This window comes from Hippocampus bargibanti, linkage group LG02 (assembly GCF_051943395.1).
Source record: "Hippocampus bargibanti isolate YZ-2025 linkage group LG02, ASM5194339v1, whole genome shotgun sequence".
In the NCBI taxonomy this organism is placed as follows: domain Eukaryota; kingdom Metazoa; phylum Chordata; class Actinopteri; order Syngnathiformes; family Syngnathidae; genus Hippocampus; species Hippocampus bargibanti.
Window position 1 is genome coordinate 25,627,921 of NC_142735.1, and position 25,746 is coordinate 25,653,666.

General features: G+C 42.7%; 2 protein-coding genes and 1 pseudogene across 4 annotated transcripts; all 3 read right to left on the reverse strand.

Annotated features, from left to right (window-relative positions):
* Positions 1 to 598: 598 nt before the first annotated feature.
* kiaa0232 (KIAA0232 ortholog) lies at positions 599 to 12,100 on the reverse strand. Of its 2 annotated transcripts, none has more exons than XM_088990504.1 (8): positions 11,833 to 12,100; positions 9,505 to 10,088; positions 9,294 to 9,434; positions 7,103 to 7,172; positions 6,908 to 6,992; positions 3,548 to 6,809; positions 3,364 to 3,472; positions 599 to 3,300 (listed from the first exon to the last, which is right to left on the reverse strand). In XM_088990504.1, exons 2-8 carry the CDS (start codon positions 9,745 to 9,747, stop codon positions 3,284 to 3,286), a joined length of 3,927 nt encoding a protein of 1,308 aa, XP_088846630.1. In that variant the 5' UTR covers positions 9,748 to 10,088; positions 11,833 to 12,100; the 3' UTR covers positions 599 to 3,283. The 2 variants fall into 2 exon arrangements, with proteins under 2 accessions (XP_088846630.1, XP_088846629.1); XM_088990503.1 differs by having other exon boundaries at positions 599 to 3,257; positions 11,833 to 12,099.
* A 9,107-nt stretch (positions 12,101 to 21,207) lies between these two features.
* Positions 21,208 to 22,128, reverse strand: LOC148902172 (protein S100-A4-like). The gene is made up of 2 exons (XM_089018024.1): positions 21,699 to 22,128; positions 21,208 to 21,423 (listed from the first exon to the last, which is right to left on the reverse strand). The coding sequence occupies exons 1-2, from the start codon at positions 22,038 to 22,040 to the stop codon at positions 21,286 to 21,288; spliced, it is 480 nt and encodes a 159-aa protein (XP_088874150.1). The 5' UTR covers positions 22,041 to 22,128; the 3' UTR covers positions 21,208 to 21,285.
* A 1,530-nt stretch (positions 22,129 to 23,658) lies between these two features.
* LOC148902173 (uncharacterized) lies at positions 23,659 to 25,681 on the reverse strand (annotated as a pseudogene). Its single transcript, XR_016117994.1, has 4 exons — positions 25,272 to 25,681; positions 24,806 to 25,144; positions 24,610 to 24,716; positions 23,659 to 23,814 (listed from the first exon to the last, which is right to left on the reverse strand). The product of XR_016117994.1 is annotated as an uncharacterized LOC148902173 (transcript).
* Positions 25,682 to 25,746: the final 65 nt, after the last annotated feature.

The following is a 25,746-nucleotide window of genomic DNA, read 5'->3' on the forward strand; positions in this document are numbered from 1 at the left end:
TCTAATTCTTCAAATTGCTTTTTATTCGCACATCGCGTAGGTGGCAAATCAACCTAAAATGTCACTCTCTGTCGCATATTGTCTTGTTCGTAATTCGTGCATTTCAATAGAACGAGTTTTACATTAAAATGTAGTTATTCTTCACGGTCAGCAGATGGCACCCTAACTTTTTGAGAGCTAAAATTGTTCTGTTTGTTTGGGAGCCTTTTACTAAACGAATTGCCTGTCCTGTAGCCACAAAGGGCCATAAGTCTTCTTGTGCCGGTCCCAAGCCCGGATAAATACAGAGGATTGTGTCAGGAAGGGCATCCGACGTAAAAGCTTGGCCAAAACAAACATGCGGATCAAACCTCTAAAGATGGAGGACACCGATTTGCTGTGGCGACCCTTGAAGGGAAAAGCCGAAAGGAAAAGAAGAGTTTACAATTCCAATACTGTACTTCGTCGCCGATCGATGTCATCTGGAAGGAAACGTTAGAATTTTTCAATAGTAGAGTGTGAAATTAAAGTCATTCAATCTTTTGGTTTCAACTCGCCAAGAGCCAAAATGTACAATTTGATGCCAACAATATATTATTAAAAAAAAGAGAAACTGATGCTTGGTCGACCCTTTTATTAGATGTTAATGAAATCCACGATGAAACAAAATCATTTACTCAGGGTGTACATGAAGTCAGAACACACGGCTAATTTGAGGGAGATGAGGACAACCAAGAGGAAAGAATAAAATGAAAGTTTTCAGTGCGGGATTGTGTTCGTTGGGAACCACGTCACGGTTTAGGTGGTGTCGTTCCTAAAATAACGAATAAAGCCCCTCACTGACTGCATTTTCTTTATCACGTTTTGTGGCCGATTTATTTCCTTCCAATGCAGCATAGGAAAAGGGTAGGATTTCACAAAGGTGTGACGCGTTGCTTTAAAAAATATTGATAAGGTGTGACGCGTTCCTTTTATTTAAATGCTTTTTGTGAGTCACGTTTTTAATATTTCTTGTTTCTTTCAATAACACTCATTGACGAGGTCTGACGCCTCTCAAACTCAACCACAGCCGCTCAACTCGAAACGTAAAAATAGCCTCGGACTGGGCTCAAAACACTCAATCAAACCGATCAATCACCTCACTCTTAAACATTTTGGTTCATCCATAAAAGGTGGACCGATGTTTGCATGCGGCATTTTCAGAGACTTCCTTTAAAAAAAAATCCAGGCGCCATGTGAAAAACAAACATGCAACATTTTACATGATTGATTTTCTCCACATACTTTTGAAGGTTTACAATTGCCAAGGCATTGCATAGAAACCTTGGGGGTTCTTGGGGAGCCCCTCCCCCCACATTGCTTATGCAGTCTACAATGGCTTTTTTGTTTTATCTCCCTCCTCTCCTTAAAACTATAAATAGCTCTAAATACGTAAAACCATTAATCTCTGGCTTGCTTGGAAATAACGTCAATGTGAAGTCTACAATCAACATTTGGTCGACACTACCACAGCTGATTGTAGATGTTGATGAAAATATATGAAAAAATTCCTGAGTGTCTGATGAATATGAAAGATGGCCGAAACCCCCGAAGGTGGACTGGGGTCCCTCATTCGAAAGCCATTTCCAAACATTTCCACTTGCCACTATATTGACGTGTTCATTTCCAAGCAACGACGCACCGATGGGAAGTTTGTGCTTGAGAATCATGGTTAGGATTTTAAAGAAAAGATATTAGCCTTGCCAAATTCCCTTCAACCAGAACAAAATCTAAGATCACACCGGGAAAGATGTGGCCTTACTAAATGCAACACAGGCAAATCTTTTTACCCTGTAGATTTTTTTAACTATAATTTCAACCAGCAACACGCAAGTCGCAGCCTGGCTCAATAACATACAGTTGAACCTTTGAATCCAATTTGTTTCAATTTTTTTTTGCGTTTTGTATATCTATTTGCTTTTTTTTTTTGAAGAACGTATGCATGCATACACATTCACCATTCAAGTTGAATCACGCTAATAGTGACAAAATGTTCACGCGCATTGGAATATGACTCCATACTTCAACAAGATAAATGGTGAATCAAATAAAATTGTAAAGGAAAACACAACATACATTAAAAAAAAATCCAACCGTACCTTGTAGTATAATTATGGCATTTTTTTTGTTTTGTTGAACCATGTTTTGCTAAACTGATTCGCAACACAGTCATGAACTCCAAGCAAGATTCATTTGTTGGTTTTGTTTCAGAAGGCCGAAATGAAAGGAAATGCACAGTTGTGCAAATCAAAAGGTTACATCAAAGAAAAGCACATTAACATTAAATCAGGAAAAACATTTTTCTTTTTTTTTTTTTTTTTACAATTTTGGAGGGTGATGGAGTCGGACTAATCTGGATGACAAAGAAAAAAATGGCTATTCCATCTATTACCACAGACACATTATGGAAATGTTTTAGCACCAATATTGTGTATAATAGAAGCAACCATTTTTTTTAAATCACCCGCAAAGGCTGCAGATTTTTTTTTCCTCCTGCCAAATTATTTCAGTTAAAAAAAACTGCTACATGATCGTGTGTTCCTGTTTTTTTCTCTTTTGTTTTTGCTCAAAAAGCACACCTTACTCTAACAACTAAGGTTTCAAAAACTCAGCCTTTTGCAGTGGGGCAAAAAAAAAATACAAAACTGCACGCATTCTCTAATTCTTTCATCATTGCAACCCAGCAAACTAGAGAAAATTGAATTTAAAAAAATACAATATCTGGTCTTTCTCAACGGAGGATGAAGAGCAACGAACTGGATTGTGGTTGTTTTATGCAGCAATTGTTGTTTTGGTTTGTTTACTCAGGGGAGGAAAAAAAAGGAGTGAACCAGGCAAGACAAACACACACAAACGACCATTCCGACGGCACAAACTATTTTCGCTGGGAGGCAAGATGGTGCAAGGAGCATAACTGCAAAAAAAAGAAATAAAGTGGTGATCTCGTAGCTGCAATGCGCTTTGAAAAATATAAAACGCATCTTTTAATGTTGTGTCGATTTGATTACCAATGACACAAGCATTGAGTTAGTAAATGAAGAAAAAAAAATAACGGGAGTTATGTGCACGTTGAAGGGAGAGCAGCGTGACGCGAGATATTAAACCTCGGTTGGATTTTGTGGCTCGGAAATGAACGTGAATAAAAGCCGCTAGCGGTTGCAGTCGCCAAAAGCGAGCGACTGTTCCTGGCACCAACGCCAAGTCCACAGCGAATTGAAGAAGTCAAATGTTGCTGCTCCCTGGAGGAAGAAGCGGGTACACTTTTTCAAAAGTCACCTTTACCTGCAGAACATATTTTGGTGGTTCTCACTGGCATTTGGGGAGTGATTTTTTCGCGATGCTTACCTGTACACTGAGATCCGGAAAACAAAGGCGGTCCGAGTGCATTCTGCCACCAGAACTCGTCATCCTGGTTGCCATTTCCTCCCTGTCCGCTTCGATTTAGCAGCGGGAACTAGACGGAAATCGAACGAGAGCGTTATGCAAGAACGAGCGCCTCGTCGTACGTTTCGGCGGGAATACGACTCACCTGCGGTACGTCTCGGACAAAGTCATACGCGATGCCGTATTTGGGGATCTGACCCGGCGTGGATTGCAAGTAGTTGTTTTTTTCCACCGGCCATTGTTCTTTTTGAAGCGGAGGAACCGAGGAGCTCGTCCGCCCGGTCGTAATCGACACCTCATCCAAAAATCTTTCTGGCTCAGGACATGGATGGAGGACACCGGGGCCTTCCTGCGAATCCAAAGAAGTCTGGGCACTCTTCTCCATGCCGAACTTCTTCAACCGCGGTAGAAATTTGCCAGATTCCAGTTCAGATTTCCCATAATATGGCCCTTCACATATCGCATCATCCTCGAGCGGTTTGAGATCCGCCTGAGGATCGTCAAAAACGTCCACCGGCGGCGGCGGGGCAGGGAAGGTCGAGGTCTCCTCTTTGTCCGTGTCGGCCTCTGAGTCGCTCACCCCGCCGGGAGACAACTCGGAGGCTGATATGGGGCGGAAATGAGTCCTGGGGGAAATGCGAATGGCACGGTACTGCGTTTGGTTGATGCCATAGATCCGCGGGCAGAAGGCCTCGCTCTCCGAGTCGGAGCAAAGGATGGATTTGGGTTTAAATCCGGGGCTGAAGGAAGCCATGTCCTGGGGCTCAAATGAACACTCCACATGGAGAACTTGAGAGAAGGGATCGTTCAGGTCCAAGGAACCAAAGGGGCATTCTAAACGTCGCTCTGGGCCACACAAGCCGTCGTAAGATCCCAGCAAATCTTCTCGGAAGATGAAGGAAATCCCCTTGTTGAATCCTTCCCGCCCCCCCGCGATGGCGCGTTCGCTTTGGCCGAAGGACACGAGCGGTCTCCACAGGCGACGGTGCCCCGGAGCGAAGCAACCGCCTTTGTTCACCAACACGTCGGCCGCGCCGGCGATGGTGAGCATTTCTGAAGCGGACGGCAGCAAGCCGCGCCGAGATTCGTTCGGCGGCAACACGGCCCAATTTTGATCGCAACTCAACGTGGCGAACTCTCCGTACACGCCGCCGATGATGAAAGAGGTGCCGTCTTGATCCGATCTCAAGTCCCACGGCTTGGACGGAGTCGTGTAGTCCCCGGCGCCATCTAACTTGGACATTTTGTATTTGGCCAAGTTCCGGTCTTCGTTTTTGCCCTCCCAGAGGTGATACTCGGAACGTTGAACCGCTTTTTTCCGAGGCGGCCCAACCGGACCGCCTTTGGTCGGCACCTCCATGCGGTTACCGCGGTAACCTCCCGAGTCTTGGGCAAACGCCCCCTCGCTCATTTTGTCCACGCCTTCCCTGGACGCCGCCATCTTTGCCTCGCCGACGGCAGACCAAATGTCTTTGATTATACCTGAGCTGTACTCGCCCCGTTGTTGGTTTGCATCTGCAAAAACGCTCGTACGAAACGGTTGACTCTCGTCTTCTTCCAACGCTATTCCGCAAAGGGACTCCAATTTGGATATTTGGGTGTAAGTCGGACGGGGGGCGGTGCAAATACTCGCCTCCTCGCATTTGCCGGTGGGATCCTCTTGTAAAAAATCCAAGATTTCATCCGCGAGATATGTACCGGAGATCGGAGGGATGATACAATCAATTTCTTCGGCGAGGGGGTCCTCGGCGGGAATATTCCCGTGCTCGTTGTCCGAACGCGTCTCTTCCGAGTGCGACCACGGACTGCACGTCCGCGTGGAAAGATTGGAGCAGTGTTCCGTTTCGTCAAAGGCACTATTTTTGGTCCAGATGAGCAAACGAGACTGTTTGGGGTCAAGACTCGGGTCGGCGGCGGCGCCGTCGTCGTGGGTGAGGCACAACGGGTCGCAAGAAAAAGAAAGAGCGGGACTGTCGTACCGCAACTCAAAAAGGGAGAAGGCGGACGCGTTGGGGCCGGGTGGCTCAGGAACTTCAGAATTTCCGGATGGATCTCGCAGGGTGAAGGAAACGCTATCGAGGAGCGGAGAGAGTCGAACGGGTGAGTCGCCCGCAAAGCTTTCGCCGTCGATATCGTCCGAAGTGGACGGCGAGAAACATCCCCAGACTTGAGCCGCATTGTGGAGATCGTCTAGGTGGAAGCCGTAAGATCCAGAGGTTTCTTCCAAGTCTGCCCTTATTGCACTTTTCCCTTGCCGCTCGAGTCCGTCTAACACCAAACAACTTGGCTCCTGGCTTTTTTGCCGAATCATACCGAGGATCCGACTCTCTCGTAACGAGTCTGAGGCACTAGTATCCAATATGGATCGATAAATATCAACTTCATAGAAGTGGTGGAATTCTGGCAGATGCTCGTCATCTAAATGTCCGCCATCCTCTGGCTGAGGGCGATTGGAGGTCCCGATGAGTTCCGCCGGATCCTCGTCCACGTCGCCTGGCGCTTCCACAAAATGGCCGTCCACGAAGGAGCCGGCAGCGAGATACCTTCTCGGGTAGTTCTCGTTGGCAACGCAGATCCCCTGGATTGTTTCCGGTATCGCGGTCACGTCGGGTTCCGGGGTAAAGTCCACCGGGGAGCCGAGTTTACTTCGATATTTTGTTTCCAGCTTGCTTTGCTTGCCGCTAAAAGGTACAAAATATTCTGTGATGGGCTCAGTGTACCAAAGCGGCTCTTCCATGTATTCCTTTGCGTTTCGGTCCTCTAACCTCATCTCGTTCGCTTGCGGCCAGACGGGATCTTGATAAATCTCTTTCAGGGATCTTCGATTCTTTTTGTAAAGCTGCGGTGGAGGTGCTTTGCCCGTCCCCCCCGTGTTGCGTTGCTCCTCTTTGCCCAATGCCTTCAAGTGGAGTTTTGTCTGCCCGCTATTGCGCTGCCTCTTATTCTTCACGACCTCCCGGGATTTGTGCCTTACCCTCGCTGCCTTGCTTCTGAACGACTTGTCACCCTGGTTCCCGCTTGAACTGGAACCCCCCTCGCTAGAACCGGAAGACCAGGACCGGGCCCGATATTTTCCCTCGGACCTGTGTCTCGCTTGTCGCTTGGGGTGAGCCATGTTCTTGTCGTCCGCCGCCGCGCCGCTGTGGTACCGGTTTTCTTTCTCCTTCTTGCTTCGCCGGTGGTGGCCTCTCTCAGTTGTGGAGGTGGCGATCGCTTCGGGGTTCCGTTCCTTGGCGGCCTCGCATTCGCTGTTGCAATCTTTAGGGGAGGAAGTGTCCGTGCTGGTCTGTGGAGCGGCCGAGGATGAGGAACTCGAGTACGCGCAAGCCTTGTTTTTGTTCCACACGGTCATGATCTCTTGGAGACAAACAGGTTTCTCTGACAAAGGTGGGAAAGCTTCATAATACCTGAGTCGCAATTGACAAAATGGAGATACATTCAAACAACTATCACATTTTTGTTTTTGGTCGTTTTTAAAATATGCAACAATTATGACGTGACTTACATTTCCACCTGGTCTTTTGAAGAGGGGGACTCTAATCGTTCAGGAGAACGAGCATCATCAGACTTTTTTTGGATCTGTTTTTCCTCTGTGGGAAAAAAATATATAGACACATACACATAAATCAAATTTGCTTTTTCTAGTTTCAACTCAACAAAATAAGTTGCATCATGCAATAAAATCAAATGAAAATCGAACCTTTCTGTTTGTTTTGAATGTCCCTTAGTTTGGAGCAAAGCTCTTCAACCAGGCTTTCAATTCCTGAGTTCTGAAAAGGCAAATAAAAGAAAACCAGCAGTAGTTAGGTATGCCGGTCTCGTTGGCGTAAAGTTAAGGACCGGGGGCCAAATCTGGCCCACCACATCATCTTATTCAGCTTCCAAAACCAAATCAAATTTGTGAGATTCCATGATGCTTGCTAAGTCTGAACCAAAATTTCTAATGGTGCCATCCATGTCAACCACAATAACAGTCATTATTTTGGACTTCAGATTTCAAAACTAGTTACTAATTAATTTGTTGTACACTCTAGATGTAATATGTGGAGGGGATCAAACATTCCTCAAATTCAAAATGGTCTCTGAGAGGAAATCATCACAATGCGGGCCGCGGCAAAAATGAGTTAGACACCCATAACCTTATAGAGAAACTTGTGCTGTTATTTAAAGTTAAGAATTTGCTGCTGCTTTGCTGCTGTGAAATGTAAATTTCTCCACTGTGAGACTAATAAAGGCAAATCCAATCCAATCAAAAAAGAGGGTCCAAAGCAGCAGAACGGGCTTGACTTTGACTGCACAATATTAGCTTGTGTCTTTCACGGTCTCAGGAACTTTTAAGAAAATAAAAGTTGAACTGTGTCAATTTCTGATGACACAACTTAAATACGTTACTGGTATGCCTTTCTCCAAACAGAGAAAATACACTCCACTCAGGCTTTATTTAAATACGGTATTTGACATATTCTAATATGTCAATTTCGCCATTCTTTTCCTTTTATGTTAAACATGAAAAAATAAATTGTAGAAGACTATAATGTGTGGTATTTTCTGCATTTTTAGGAGTTCAAAATATTCCTGGGTTTTATCAGTTTATCACAATACAATAATAAACATTATTATTACCAATCTTCCTTCTTTAAAAGTTTTCGGGATTTTCATGGAATATTTTGGCCTTAAAAATTTCTGAAATAAACAAATGTAGTTACAAAAACAAGCAAAAAAACCCAGCAAATGTTCCTTTTCTAGTCATTGTCAGGATCCCAGCCAGGGGGATTTTAAAATAGCGGAAAATGACGTCACCGGATCCCAGCCAATGGAAATTAAAATAGTGAAAATGATGTCACCGTTCCGCTATCACTCTTGTGAAGGATATCTCTCTTCCACAACATCTTTACAAAGTGAAAAATGCGACAATGTTTAAAACGTGCAGGTTTACTGGCGAAAAGCGCTGTAAGGGAGCATATTTGTTTTCTTGTTTCATCGCGCGGTATTTTACTCCCGAGTGATTCCGACTGTCAATGGAAGCAACCGACATCGACCAAATATACGAAAGCATGCCGACTCAATCACGACGCATTCTGATCATCCCAATCACCCTTCAAAACAAATGTTTTAGCAGTTGTATGTGGAAATAAAAGATTTTTTTATATGATATAATATATATCATAATAGAAAATATAACCTTGGGGGCAAAAAAAATAGCAGAATTCCGCTAAATAGCGGCCGTCTGGGATCCGTTCGTTATGCCAAAAATGGCAAATGATGGCAAAAATTGAGAAAAAAATTCCGCCTGGAAAATTTATTTTATGAGATTACACAAATGAAACAGTTTTATATATCCCAACATGCACCGGGCACTACTTCTTTTACGAGGGAGAGAAATTGAGAATGCGTCTGCTGACAGTCGTTGCGAGACCTGTTGCGGCTCAATATTACTTTGCATATAATACGCACGGGATTATAAAGCGCGGGGAAGTATTTTTGGAATAAAATGAAGGCTTTTGGGTGCGCCTTGCAGTGCAAAAAATATGTTAAATAAAAGATTCCTCGAGGCCTACGTTTGCTTTGACCTCATTGTGCCGAAGCCGGTCGTTTGACAGACAAATATCGACCGCAATAGACAGCAGGTTCCACTCTTCCCGAGGCTTGTTGCCAAGACCCAGCCCACGAAAACCCCACAGCCATTTCTCCATTTCACTTTGTGTGGAGTCACGATGACGCTGGCAATATTGCCTCCCAGTGGGTTTTCTCACATACATCAAGGGCTACCGTGCAAACCATTTGACGTTATTCCCCTCTGTGTCAAAAGTATCATGACCAAAAGCGACGTCTACACATTTGAGAGCATGGCACGGTCTGATTACAGGAAGCTCTGTCCGGGCGGCGCTTACCTCATCAGATGCAGAACGTAGACATTGCACCGCCGCTTGTTTCTTCATTTCCTCCAGACTCAGGTCGCTGCCTCCCTTCTTCTTACTCTTGCTCCATTTCTTCCCAGTTCCCTTCTCCCAGCCCAACAAGATGTCATTCTCCTGTCAAACACAAGTTAAATAACTGAGGCCGTCGCAAGACGGGCGATAAGGTGATACCAAGAAACCTTACTTGAAGGTAGTCCTGCAGGTCATAGTCGTAGCTGTCATGCAGGAGAAGGCTGAGGACATAGCGGGTGTAGATCATGGCATCGATCCCGCATTTCTCCAGCTCCTGGCCCAACCAGCTTTGCACTGGACCCAGCGACTGGAGGAGGGACATCTCTGAAGCAAGCAGGGGGGCCACGAGCTGGTCTGGGCAAGAAAGGTTCTCGGGAGGAGCAGGACCGTCTGAATCGGTGGTGACGGGACGCATGAGACCTCAGGTGTTTGTTAACTTCAGGTGGACTGGCATCGCGAGGAGTTGTCGGTTGGTCGGCGAAGACGAGCGCGGAGGAAGGGGGGAAGGCCAGACGGAACACGGGACCTCTGGAAGGTGGACTAATCACTCCAGGGGGATGCACTGAAGGGGTTCTACGTGAGGAGGCATGTGGGATTATTTTCCCCCTTTTTGGTTGCTTTTAGCAAAAAAATGTGTTTTTATTCGTCAGGCATGGCTTGTGCTGCTGATGGATCTTAGGTGCACAGCTAAACACAACTACGTGTGAGTGTCACACGAAGGCACCCATGTTGTGGCAATCGCTTCTCCGGCGCCACCTGAAACATAGCGGCCGGACACGTCAGTGGATGGGAACATTTCTTGGTTTGTTTTCAGCATTGAACATATTACAAAACATCAATTCATACCAAGACATCCTGAAGGCAGACTGCCATAAAAAAACACTCTTTACAATTTGAATATTCAGCTTGGTAGAAACACTGAGACCATCTACCCATTTAAACCGATTTTGGAACACAACACAAGGAGCTCAAAGTCAAATAACCAATCAAGAATGGTCAAAAAATGAGATTGTGCTGCTTCCTTTGAAGCCAAGTGGCAGGAAAACACTTGCTGTCAACATGTGTTTTGGAAGCTGACATTAGGTACCGAAGAAAATGGACATTGCGCTGTTGTGATTTGCCCCTGCGGCCGTCAGTCAAGAAGGGACGTTACAAAACAGTTTACCTATTATGAGACATCAAAAGGACAAAGCTAAGAAGCTTAACTGTGCGCAGCAGCAAGACACTTCAGTCAAGTGCAGATAAGTTAACTTTGTTGGCTGGCCAAATAAATAACTGTGTAACTTCTGATTGTATTACATGGACGTCCACATTCCAAAGTTTGACTGTTTTTCCAGGATTCCACATTTGAGTAAAGGGCACATTACTGTAGTTGAAAAGTTGACCATCCCCACACTTCGAATTCTAACTGTTCAGCTCATTTGCATCATGTTGGTAACTATTGACCACATTCCCAAAATTCCATAGTGAATTTCACAAATCCATGCAATAATTTGTTCTATTTCGCTTCAATTTCTTCATTTCTTGACCAATTGAAACCACCCCAACTTCAAAATAGTCGCCACTTTCGGGAACTGTTGGGGGTGGGGTTCTTAAAATTTTGCATTAACACCTCACGATTCACTCATACATGGTCTGCTTTATCTCCTTCAAAGATTCTAATTTCAACAATTTGATTAATTCCACACTATTGTATTTCCGTGTAATGTTTAAATTATCAAACTGGATAACAACATTTCACTCTGTATTCAACCCACACGCATGTGTTTGTATTTTGGTAGCATTGTGACCAATATTTTAAGACTGTTATTTCGTTCGCAGTGAAGTTCAACTTTTTTCGACTGACAGCTATTCAAAAGGCCGCGGGTGTTGTTCTGGGTAAAGCTTCGCCGGGTTATTACATCAAACGACGTCTTAAAACGTGTCCGCGCTTCGTTCGCAACCAAACAAGGTTAGCTGGACCACCGACCTTTAATGTTAGCTCAGTGGCTAATCACGTTGCACACCAAGCTAGCTGGCCTCGTTCAATCGAGCAAGTTTGATCGGAAACACCAACGTCACCCCCCAAAACTATGCGGCTACTTTCGCGTGTGTTGACGCGCTATTTTTGCTTTCACTTTGCCGTCTGTCCGGCGAATGCTTCTTTCCGTGCGCGGTGACATTCGAGCTCCAGAGCGCAACCGTCAAGCTAGCCAGCAGCGACCCGCTGACATTAGGCCAAGTCGTTTACTTGGAAGAGGGCAGCATGGCATCCGAAATGTTGGGAGAGGTCAAAAAGTAAGCGGTCGAACCCCAATGCCCGCTGCGAAGTAAGGTCGATGTTGCGGGGAGTAGGAGGGGGAGCGGCTGCTGCTGCGCCTGCTTGTGGTAGGCTAACCGTTGAGGACTTGACAGTTGCTCTCTTCAAAAATGTGCGCCATGTCGTCACACAGTTAAAAGCGAGCAACGCGCGGAGAACAAAAGGCACTACAACACACGAAAGAAAAGCCGACCGACGTACCTGCGAAGCGGGCAGAAGGGGAGAGAGCAACACCGAAAGGGGAGCGGCTACTTGTCACTTGCTGCCGTTCCGAGCTCGGGCTCTGGAATCCGCTGCGGTAGCATAGCGTATCATGGACGCCGACAGAAATGGCGCTGTTTTCACGTCCAATGCCACTTGAGCGGGGACGGGGGAAACGGCGACATTCGGGCTCAAGCAAACGGAAGGGGAGTCCGTTGAATCCCAGGTCCCATCAGAACCATAATGGCTGACGCAGGAAGGAAGTTTCAGTCAGAGGACGGCGCTTCATGCGCCACCTCCTGAGTTGGTCTCTAGGCAACGGGGCAAACCTCTGCCGTCCTATCACAGACGCTCGCTCCTTCCGCTATGGTATTGCATCAGAAACATAAGTAGTACGCTCAACGCCGGTTATTTATTTATTGTTATTATTATTATTATTATTATTATTATTATTATTATTATTATTATTATTATTATTATTATTATTATTAGTGTTAATAATAATGAAATTGTAATGACATTAATAATTATTTTTTAAAATATTTTTCCATTTGTCCATCGTCACTAAACCATGTTTTACTCTGCCATCTCCAGCCAGCCATGTTGGGTTCTCCCCGCGTTGCTCACTTTTAACGACATGGCGCACATTTTTGAAGAGAGCAACTGTCCTCATTTGTATTACAAATGAGAATCTGTTCCCAGTAGCCTTTGAACGCACAAAAATATAGATACGTATGTAATTTATGGGAACTATTTTTTATTTGAACATGAATCCTCAAAAGTGTCTTAATTTCATCCTTATTTCTGGTTTTTGACAACATAGTTCTGGGCGAGTGTTGTAACTTCCACTGAGCTGTCTGGTGGTTCAGGTTAGTATTTATTTATTTATTTTGTAGGTGGGGGGTGACCACTTGACCTATCAAGTGGCACACTTGACCTGACCTTTTGGAACACAATGAGACAAGGCTACATGAATGTCACGTTTCAATTGTCATCGCTGAGAAAAAAGATCACCCAGCCAAGATCTCTTGTCGCTAGTTACCAAGGTAACTAGAGTACGTTTTGACTCGTGCATCCGCATCCAAAGCCCTGGAGCCAAAGGTCAAACACTTCATTGATTGGGTGCGACACACAGAGATGTGTGATGATGAGGACACGTGGGCTTTGTCAATATTGGCAAAAACGAAATCACTCAAGTCCAATGAATTAAAATGTTTTTGCTGTTGTTGTGTAGTACATGACTGTGGAGGGACGTTCACTTTCAAAACGTGTCCGTTAAAACGGTCTATTTGGAGCAGATGGCACAGTTCAAGGGTGTTCAGTAATCCTCTTGGAGGAGTTTTTTAGACGGGGACTAGTCTGCTTTTCTCCAGCCAGGAAAGCAAAACGTCAAAGTGAAATAAAAAAAATCAATTAAGCCATTCTGACTAATTTTCACAATTGTATTTTTGGTGTCATATATTGTTCCGACTTTGTTCCCAAAAAAATCTTTCCCCAAGTGCTGGGTCCATGTTTGTAATGTATTTGTGCAATGGGCAGCAAATGACTGGACTCTGGACTATGCTTCTGCAGGAACCGCCGCAGTAGTAGAACATACGATGACTCTGCATTAAAAAAGTCAATCAATTATAATCTCATCAAAGGCTTTTTTTATTATTGAACAAAGCACTCAATGATCATTACTGATGAGCCGCGGACAGCTGCAAAATGCCCCCCCCCCCCCCATTTTAATTCCTACAAAGGCTTAGTTGTTTTATTTCACAAATTCCCCTAAGGCAGATTTTTTTTCACAGGGTCTCTGATAAAATCGAAATTCTCATCCTGTGATCCCCATGTCGAAGTGGGTCGCTCAGTCAAACTTTACTGCTTTTAATTATGTTACAGTCGGTCAAAGCGTGAGGGGAAGGGTGGCGGCGGCGGTGGTGGTGGTGGAGGGCGGGGGGGGGGGGCGTCACATGGTGCCCAGAGTGTGCGTTATCTGGACATTCCAGCCATACGTGTTATCTGAGTGAAAAAAACTTTGCGATCCTTGTGATCAAATCAGCGAAACAGAGTTGTGTCGATGAAGTCTCGCCTGCGGCATTGCCGTGACAATTCAAATGTAAGCCTTTTTGCAAAGTTACTCAACGAATCGCAAGGCAAAGCAGCCTGCTGTATGTAGGTTAAAGGTGAGCGGCTTGCGCACTATAAGGGGAGCCTTTGTGCCGTCCCTCCAACCTCAGGAACAGTCGTGACTTGACCTGAGTTAAGGCACTAATTTTTAACAATCTGGCCTCATGCTAACCTATCTATTACTTTTTCATGCTAGAAAATTACACTTTTCATAGTCGGCTGTTCTAAGCTCGCAGTTGTGAATTGACATCACCTCACAACAAACAGGTTTGTCACATACTGTAGTGTAGATAGTAAGCATTCTTAAAGTTTAAGATGTTTACGACTCCCAGCTGAAATTTGTGATCAAACTAAACAAAACAAACCCTGCCCCCTGTTTATTGTGATAATAATAATAATAATAATAATAATAATAATAATAATAATAATAATACATTTCATTTATAAGCGCCTTTCAAAACTCTCAAGGTCACTTTACAGTTTTTCTGTGGGTGAGCAGTGGCGGCCACACCAGCGTTCACTCAACCCGGAAGTGACATAAAGTAAATAAATAAATAAAAACAATACAAAATAAGATGACAACAAAAGGACACAGGGAGTCACAATAGCATACCTTTGCCTGTCAGTCCAATGCCAGAAATCATCTCAGTTCCGTTGCTACAACGCTTCAAGCAACAGATTCAACACAAACTGTAACCCAACACACAAGAGAAAGTACAATATGCCTGGTCATATCTTATTTATCTTCTGCATAGAATGTTTTCTGTGAGAGTTGAGACATCTCAAAAAACACATCACAGCTTTTTTGGGAATGGAGTATTGACATTTCTACTCATTTCAATAGAGATGAAATGCAAAAACGTGACTCTTGACTTGATAAGACATAAAAATTAGTTTGGGATTCAACTTGCTGGCTTGAGTTTTGACACCTGAGCCTTAATTCCGATTTGCAAATTCAGTATGAGACTGACTATGCTCTAATACATTATCACAAAGGCACTGCATCCAGTTTGACAGAATACTTCCAAAATGGCAACGTGTTAGGAATGTGCGGTATGGTGCGAGGCATGCAAACAGATGGCCAGTCTGAGCAAACAAGTTGAAGGCGGAAGATGCTGTCACAACCGCCGGTTACCTGGCTGATTTGTTTTGTGAAAGACACAGTGACTAAAGTGTTTTCAAGGCACTCACCAAACAACTTACAGAAATGACACAGGAAGGGTAAAGAGACTGGAAGTGTTACAGAAAGGCACACTTCTGTTGTGGTCACAAGTTAATCCCCATTAAAACGGTGTAATATATTGCTAGCACACAGGTGAAGGGGCGAAAAAAGGGTCAGGCTGGCGACCTCACAAGCCGATTAATGAAAGTGCTCGTGATGTCTGTCACCTGAAACAAAAAAAAGGTAATTACCAGTAGAGAGCAGCAGAGCCATTTTAAATAACCCTTTGCAAACTACTGAGCCAAGGTTCTTTATTTTACGTTCGAAAACTCTCAAGGCACACGACGAAACAAAAAATAAAAATTCGGTATTGTTCGGAAATTCGGAAAGTTAGGTTAGAGTGTTACAGGCCAATATTAGAATTTTACGGTTATCTTTAAAATTGTAAATATTATGAACGGAATTAAATATGTACCTTATTGTGTAACGTCGTAACCTGAAAATTGGCATGTTTGTTGTGATAAAGATCACCAAAAAAAACCGGCAAGTTACTCACAAATGACTTATTCCTAACAATTTTATCTAATGCATAATTCTGGGTCTCAGCTCTTTGACAGAAAATATTCGTGTGCCCTCAAAGTCAGGTGAGACTGAGACTGGCAGACAGAGACAGGGTCCCTGTTTTGTCGGGTACTACATGCATATTCAAATTTGGCTTAAACAAAGAAATCAGCAGTGGATTGGATCCCTTTCCTCTGATGTCGTCATCCTTCTGGCGGGATGTCGCGGAGACGTCTCAAGTTGCCTTTGCCAAGACAGAGTTGGTTTATGTTGTAGCATTCACCTCCTCCATACAGCTTCGGCCATGTTGTATTCCTTCACTTCCCCTGTGTGATAAGAACTAGCTGACCCCTTGAAGCTCCGGCACCTGCAAAAAAATAACTCCCAACGCACACTCGATGTCTTGTTCGCTCATTCATTAATTGAAAACAAAGCACTATTTCGACTGAACAAATCACGATTTTAATGTCCATCCTCCAATGTTTAAATGGCTAACTAAATGTGCTTATTTCCTTCAGTATATGGTGATAAAACGTTGTCTGGTTTGACATTCATATTGGAGAGCAACGAGTGTTGTTAACAAGCATGTTAAATTTGATTGATTAAAAAAAAAATATCTGTACACCCATTTCTCGTACCGCTTATTCCTCAAATAATAAATCTAAAAGATGAAATCAGGTTTCAAAATCGGGAAAACGCGTTCTTTATCAGAATAAAACCAAATCCCTCCTCTACTATGAAATGGCCATGTTAGCTCCTGTTGTAATTTATACTGCTTTTTATTGTTTCGTCATATATATGATATGTGTTCCTGTACATAATTTTGTATACTATGCAATAATTGGTCTGTGTAAGCTCTCAGTCGTACAGGAGTGGTCCATCAATGAGAAGGTTTCTTCAGCCGTCATCTGTACAAAGTGAAGGTTTCGGACGTTTCGCCTCCTATCCAAGAGGCTTCGTCAGCGAACTAAAGTCTGACTGGTCGTATCGGCCCCATTTATATATCCCTAATGTCCAGACCTGGTGGCGCCGGACACAGCTATGATAGGTCCCTACTCTCAGGTTGGGGGGGGCGCGGGACCCCCCCCTGTGGCCCCACTGATTGTTCCTACATTCCTGACTAACGATTGGCCTATTACACCCACTCCCCCCGGTATCACCTCATCAGCATAACGACCCTCATCAGCATTGCGAAAGTTGCCTAACCTGTTTTGCCTGAGCAGGCTATTGTATGAACGATCCAAATTGAACCTCACACCACCAGACCGGTTTAATGAAGGATTTTGTTGTTTTATAAGAATCGCCTCTTTTACCCCCCTTTCAAACCATCTATGTTCTTTCGCTAAGATTTTAACCTCATTGTCGTCAAATGAGTGGTTGCTAGCTTTTAGGTGCAAATGTACTGCCGATTGAGGCCCACTGGTATTATCCCTGCGATGTTGATAAAGTCTTTTTTTGAGAATTTGTTGAGTCTCCCCAATGTACTGCTCTTTACAATTTTCATTCTTACAATGTATGGAATAAACTACATTACTTTGTTTTTCATTTGGTAGCCTATCTTTTGGATGCACTAATTTTTGCCTTAACGTGTTTATCGGTTTGAAATAAGTAGGAATTTTATGTTGCCAAAGGACTCTTTGTAATTTTTCAGAAACTCCTGCAATGTACGGTACTGCTACTCCTCTCCTTTTAGAATCTTGAGAATTATTGGTTTCGTTCGCTATTCTTTCTTTCTGACATTTGTTGAATGACCACTGAGGGTACCCACAGTTAGTGAGTGCTCGCCTGATATGTTTTGACTCCTTTTCTCTACCTTCAATGCTAGTTGGTATTAGTTTAGCCCTATGCTGGAGGGTTCTGATAACTCCTAGTTTATGTTGTAAAGGGTGGTTAGAGTCAAAAAGTAAGTATTGGTCAGTGTGCGTAGCCTTCCTAAAGACTTTTGTTTTTAGCGCTCTGTCCTCTTTTATAATTACTTTACAATCCAAGAAGGCTAGTTGGTTCTCTTGAATGTCCTCACGCGTAAATTTAATGTTGAAGTCTACAGAGTTGAGATGATCTGTGAAGGATTGAATTTCTTGTTTCTTAATTATGACAAAAGTATCGTCCACATATCTAAACCAGTGTCTAGGTTTTGTCCCTGGGAAGGATGTGAGGGCCTGTTTCTCCATCTCTTCCATGTAAAGATTAGCCACTATGGGTGAAACTGGTGAGCCCATAGCACAACCATGGATTTGTTTATAAAATTTTTCCCGAAATTGAAAATACGTAGTATTAAGGCAGATTTCTAATAATTGGCAGATGTGATCCGGTTTCAGTTTGGTTCTTTCATGCAGAGAAACATCCGCCAGCAGCCTCGTCCTCACCACTGAGACTGCTGCTGGGGTTGGGACAGATGTAAAGAGAGAAGTCACATCGTATGATGCCAAAGTTTCCTCAGGTTCCAATATGAGGTAGTTTGGCACTACTGAGAAGAGCTGATATTTTAATGCGTAGATCATCTGCCTCTGCATACGAAAGTTTGTTATTTTTAATAGCCGATTCAGTAGCTGTGATATAATCTATTGTAGGTATAGTTTTAGGAGTCACTGAGAAATTTAAACCTTTGGTAAGTACCGCATTTTCTGTCTCTGAGAGATCTCTGTCTGACAAATTTTTGATCCAATTCTCCCTTGCAAACTGTTCATACCTAATTTTACGCGTGTTTACCAGTAGCTGAGATTGTTTCAGTAAAAGTAATTTTTGAAATTTACCCTTTTGTCTCTCTTTGGTTTTGCTGTGGTGCCTCATATAACCGGATTTAGTAAATTCACACACTTTCACAAATAACAAACTTTCGTATGCAGAGGCAGATGATCTACGCATTAAAATATCAGCTCTTCTCAGTAGTGCCAAACTTCCTCCGTCCAACATAACATTAGAAGAGAGAAAGGCATTAACTACTCTACAAAAAGACAAAAATATTACTATTTTGCCAGCAGACAAGGGCAGATGCACAGTGCTGCTCAACACATTGGATTATGAGGACAAAATAAATAGGTTAATCAGTGATTCTAACACGTATGAGCAACTAAAAAGGGACCCTTCCAATAGATACAAGAAAGAAATGATTGACTGTCTCCAAAAGCTAGAGAAGGGAAAACATATAGACAAACAGATGTATTTTAGATTATACCCGGGAGAGGCCACGCCATGTATCTATGGCCTGCCAAAAATACATAAAGAAGGGTTCCCCCTCCGACCCATTGTTTGTAGCATTGACTCCTCTACATACAATGTAGCCAAATATTTAAAAACTATTTTAGCTCCGTTGGTTGGTAACACAGAATACCACGTAGAGAACACCACAGGGTTTGTAGAGAGGATCAAAGACCTCATATTGGAACCTGAGGAAACTTTGGCATCATACGATGTGACTTCTCTCTTTACATCTGTCCCAACCCCAGCAGCAGTCTCAGTGGTGAGGACGAGGCTGCTGGCGGATGTTTCTCTGCATGAAAGAACCAAACTGAAACCGGATCACATCTGCCAATTATTAGAAATCTGCCTTAATACTACGTATTTTCAATTTCGGGAAAAATTTTATAAACAAATCCATGGTTGTGCTATGGGCTCACCAGTTTCACCCATAGTGGCTAATCTTTACATGGAAGAGATGGAGAAACAGGCCCTCACATCCTTCCCAGGGACAAAACCTAGACACTGGTTTAGATATGTGGACGATACTTTTGTCATAATTAAGAAACAAGAAATTCAATCCTTCACAGATCATCTCAACTCTGTAGACTTCAACATTAAATTTACGCGTGAGGACATTCAAGAGAACCAACTAGCCTTCTTGGATTGTAAAGTAATTATAAAAGAGGACAGAGCGCTAAAAACAGAAGTCTTTAGGAAGGCTACGCACACTGACCAATACTTACTTTTTGACTCTAACCACCCTTTACAACATAAACTAGGAGTTATCAGAACCCTCCAGCATAGGGCTAAACTAATACCAACTAGCACTGAAGGTAGAGAAAAGGAGTCAAAACATATCAGGAGAGCACTCACTAACTGTGGGTACCCTCAGTGGTCATTCAACAAATGTCAGAAAGAAAGAATAGCGAACGAAACCAATAATTCTCAAGATTCTAAAAGGAGAGGAGTAGCAGTACCGTACATTGCAGGAGTTTCTGAAAAATTACAAAGAGTCCTTTGGCAACATAAAATTCCTACTTATTTCAAACCGATAAACACGTTAAGGCAAAAATTAGTGCATCCAAAAGATAGGCTACCAAATGAAAAACAAAGTAATGTAGTTTATTCCATACATTGTAAGAATGAAAATTGTAAAGAGCAGTACATTGGGGAGACTCAACAAATTCTCAAAAAAAGACTTTATCAACATCGCAGGGATAATACTAGTGGGCCTCAATCGGCAGTACATTTGCACCTAAAAGCTAGCAACCACTCATTTGACGACAACGAGGTTAAAATCTTAGCGAAAGAACATAGATGGTTTGAAAGGGGGGTAAAAGAGGCGATTCTTATAAAACAACAAAATCCTTCATTAAACCGGTCTGGTGGTGTGAGGTTCAATTTGGATCGTTCATACAATAGCCTGCTCAGGCAAAACAGGTTAGGCAACTTTCGCAATGCTGATGAGGGTCGTTATGCTGATGAGGTGATACCGGGGGGAGTGGGTGTAATAGGCCAATCGTTAGTCAGGAATGTAGGAACAATCAGTGGGGCCACAGGGGGGGGTCCCGCGCCCCCCCCAACCTGAGAGTAGGGACCTATCATAGCTGTGTCCGGCGCCACCAGGTCTGGACATTAGGGATATATAAATGGGGCCGATACGACCAGTCAGACTTTAGTTCGCTGACGAAGCCTCTTGGATAGGAGGCGAAACGTCCGAAACCTTCACTTTGTACAGATGACGGCTGAAGAAACCTTCTCATCTATGCAATAATTGTTTTAAAAAGCTCTACAAAATACAGTTGAGATAAATTGAGTTGGATAAGACATCTGTGGTTTGTGGTCATAGCTAGCATCATATCTAGCGTCATAGCTAGCGTCACAGCTGGCATCGGCAAAGGTTGAAATGACACGAAACCGTCTGCGAGATAATAGACCTTCTATTCACTGTAAAAAGAGCAAAACAAACGAGCATAAATAAATAAATAAATAAATAATACATCTCTCACAGATATTTTGGCTTGCTAACCTCACCGGATAACCACGATAGGAATGAATGTACTGAAATACTCTCGCTATTTTCACATTTTCATCAAATATCTTCAAACAGGTAGAATGCGTGTAGAAAGACATTTCTGAATTCACTTTCTGCTCTTTCAATAATCAGAAGAAGTGAAGTTATGGACTTTCGCTGTGACTTTCTGTCGAGAGCGTGTTGCTTGTTTGGGCCTTGCCTCATCCACCTCGTGCGTGATTGAGAATCTCAATCATGCAATCAATTTGAGATCAATGAGCTTTAGTGTGACGAGCGATGTTGAGAACGCCATTATGTCGTGTGGAAAGAAATGACGCTTAACGCATTTATTCAAGCACTGAAACGGGTTTTATTTCAGGTACCTCCACCAGGGCATATCAAAGTGAGTGGCAGATCCTGCCACTCACTTTTCAGGACAGCAAACAAATTTGATGAAGCAGGCGAGACAGGAAACGAACATCATGAACTCCTTGAAGTCAATCTCTCCATCTCCATCAAAATCCATCAGAAGTTTTTCCCCGTCTGGGTTGCCTTTTGCTCCCTGTATACACCAAAAAACACAAAGTGGCAACAAAAACCAATGTGCAATTCCTGAGAAACATGAGTCACTTGCGATTTATCAGAACATGAACTACGACACACGTGCTTGTTGAACATTTCAAACTACCGTAACTCTTGTGCTAATTTCTACTAGCCGGTTTATGTTGCTTTGCAGTAAATTTTAGCATTAAACTCACAGACGTTTCTTCTGAGGAAATTGTTTGGATGAACCTCTAGTTCCATTCAATTCATATTTTGCAGTGAAGTGCATGTCACCTTCAAAAGATTGGGCATTTCTTTCTCCATCAGTCTCTTAACCTCATTCTTGCTCAGGGTGTCCCTCTTCCCTTCGGCGCTGGCGTGTCTGTCAAAGACTTGTTTGAGAGTAAAAAAGGTCTTCTCCAGAGCGGTGAAATTTGAGTCAGCCATTGCGGAAAGGGACGTCAGCGAGTGGCGCCAAGAAGGAATTACGGAAGATGAGTTGCATGGGGCCTGGTGGAGGCTTGTTTTATACCTTAGTGCGACAAAGGCTCGCGTGGGCAGGGACCAGTTGAGCAACACATCAGGTTGTTCTGCTTGAAGTTTGTTACTATACGTACCATATGACAAATATGACATTTGTCATCATCGGAAGAATGAAAGTGACACCCACTGTACATACAAATGGCACAAAGACCTTCTTTATGGTATTTACTTATTGCTCAGTTTAAGGAGTGGCCTTTGTCTTTCAGTGTGTTGATACAGTGAGTGTGTACAAAATTGAAAAAGGCTTGTTACAAGGCTCATATCCAAGGGCCTGAGAAAGGTTGGATGGACACACACACACACATACATATATATATATATATATATATATATATATATATATATATATATATATATATATATATATATATATATATATATATATATATATATATATATATATAGCGATACCTCGGTTTTCGACTATAATCCGTTTCAGAAACCTGTTCGAAAACCGATTTGTTCAAAAACCAAAGCAGAACTTTCCATTAAAATCAATGTAAAAAATCTTAATCCGTTCAAAGTTCAGAAAACAACTTTTTAACCATTTCATCGCATAAAACGGATAAAAACGTAATAATAGAGCAGGTCATGTGTAAAATTCTATAAAAACAAGCTTTTATTTAGACGAATTTTTAACATCAACATTAACATCTGTACATAAAAATCTCTATCTTTCTGCCACGGGGCGTGTTGGCACCTATCCCAGCTGTCTTTGGGCAAACACAGGGCACACTAACTTTTCAAACCCTCCTCTGCTTGCTTTAAAATCATACTCTTCAGGAGATCTTAACCAAATATGTCAGCATTTTCGCAAAAAGAAAACAACAATAATATTAATGCGTCGGTCACAATGAGGAAGACGTGACATCTAAGGAAGTGACGTATAAGGAAGCAGAGGGTAGTCGAGTGATGCATTCAGATGCATTCAGTTTGGTTGAGAACCAAATTTTGGTTGTATACCGGGGCATAAAAAATATGACATTTTTGGTTGAAAACCGAATTGGATGAGAACCGAGATGTTCGACAACCGAGGTTTGACTGTATATATATATACAGAAATGCATATATATATTATATATATATATATATATATATATATATATATATATATATATAGTAAAGTCTCGTTATATCGATATTCAAGGGAGTCCGAAAAAATATCGATATAACCGGGACTATCGATATATCCGACCCTGCACGCATGTAATTTTCTCCGTGCGTGCATAAAAATAGTATCGATATAACCGGGACTATCGATATAACCGATATCGATATAACGAGACTTTACTGTATATATATATATATATATATATATATATATATATATATATATATATATATATATATATATATATATATATATATATATATATATATATATATATATATATATATTTCTTTATTTTCAAATATCTCCCTTTCATTCAGCTGCACAAATAAAAACTAAACTAAGAAATTTGGTGACAAAGAGAAACTGGTTGAAATGTGGCAGACGTTTCCACTTCCTGTCACTGACCTGACAGTCATGGCTACATAAATACACACGCACACGCACGCACACACACACGCACATGCACACGCACGCACACACACACACACGCACACACACGCGCACGCAAACGCACGCACACACACGCAAACGCACGCACACACACGCGCGCACACACACACACACACACACACACACACACACACACACACACACACACACATGACATGGGCCTTGACCTTTCACCCCACAGTCCGAGTGGACTCACCCACTGGGCCGAGCCTGCGGAGGAGCTGCAGCTGTTGCATTTGTCCATGTCGCGGTTGTCCGAGTGGGGAACTCGTAAATCACCCTACTGACTCCTAGTTTCTCTCTCTCACACACACACATATAGACACACACACACACACACACACATAGTCAATTAGATTAGCTTTTATTTGTTTTACAGTGAAGAAATTTACATTTCACAGCATCAAAAACAAAATACAGGAGCTGCTTTTAAGGCAGCCACTCTTGCGACGCCATTTTGAAGTGAAGAAAATAAAACTCATATTTTAACTCATTCACGGATTTATTCAGGAATTAAAAATATGACGAAGAGCCCCAGTCTCGAATTTGTTCAAGTTTGGGTTTTTCTTGCTTGAGTGGCGATAAAGCGCTGGCCAGACCATTTGGCAAAGTTTTTTCTCTTCCACAAGGGGCAGCATTTCCTTTTTTCCATGTTAATGCTTTTTTCCCAGCTTCAGTTGTTGTAAAAGTGCGAAAAACTAAAACATGTATGTATTGCATTGTATTTTGGACAGCCGTCCTCATTTCAAGCTCATAATACTCCAGACCCATATCATTTAGGAATTAACTCTGTTTTTCTCACGAAAGAAGAGGGTCTAAGGTTTCTAATGTTGTGTTGAATGTTTATATAGTCCTAAAAGTCAATATTCTGTGGGGCCTGGAATTTGGCTGAAAATGACAAAAACCCTGGCACTGGAGTGGCCCCAATTTGCACATCGTCTGGCAGTGAACAAGTTAAAAAAATATCTATAATAGTTGAAATATTTAAATCATTTAAAATAATTTGTCTTTTGTCTCTCTCTATTGATGACAAATAAATTACATCCAAATAAAAGTAACATCCTAAATTTCCCCCCGCCCCTCTTTCTTTCAACTGACCTCTTCTTTGTTTGAGTTTGTAGACACAGGCGGGTGCTAAGAGCACCAACAAAGCCACCGAAGCCAAAGAAATCCGGAGTGGAACCCAAAAAGGACATTTGGAATTCCCCGCAACACGTAGCAGGTGAGAAGCCCCTTTTCTGAAGGAAATACTCAACAAATTCAAGCAAATGTGGCCTTAAGCCTTGCTTACCTACCTCCTTCTCCATTGCAATTTGACCATCGGGGTGTTCCTCTAATGACTGTACCGTTTCCTTTGTTCTCCACCAGAAACGGAATGTCCACGTGGACGTGTGCCACACACGTAGCTGGCCGAGTCCTCTTTTGTGATCTTGGTCCATTCTTGGCATACACATGCCTGGGTTCTTTCCAGATTGTTGAGGATAGAAAGTTTCCCTTGTGAGGGTTTCGTTTATCAGCCACTTGACTTTGACTCTGGAGAAGTTGCCTGTCCAACAGCAGCCGATAATGACTAGCTGACCCTCAAGGACGTCAATGTCGGGACTCTGGCTCACATGCAAAGTAGATCTATTACCTGTAGGCAGCCAAGACATGATCAAACTGTGGACTTTGAAAAAATAAATACTAATCTACGTGGACCGTGATGCTAATCCGTCATGAGGCAGAGTCCGCGTCTCCTTTTCAACATTGCTTCGACTTACTCTGTGATGAGAGAGCGCAGTAAGAGGCAAGAAGCAGACAGCGCAACAGACGCTTCGTCTTTTCACATTGAAAATAAGTGTCGCCTCTCCACATCCTCTCGAAAACCCACCCACAGCTCACACAGACGTTGAGAAAGATGATGACTTGGCCTTGTGTACGACTAATTACTTGGGCCGGTCCATGGTGGAAACACAAAATCGATCAAATGTGAGGTTTCCATAAGGATGAACAATTAAATAAATTAAAAAAAATTATTTCCATGTAATGAAAGGCAATTTTCAAATTGCTGAAGGTTACATTTTTTTAAAGGGCTTTACTTTTTATATAGAAATACAAATTTGTGTTACTGCTATAATTTGACTTCTGTTTACTTCAAAAGTCTAGCAAATATGTGTAATAGAATTTTGTAAAGTTGCTAGAATGAACACGGCAAAGCGTTTTGGAAGTTTACACCGCTAGGTTAAGGTGACTGTT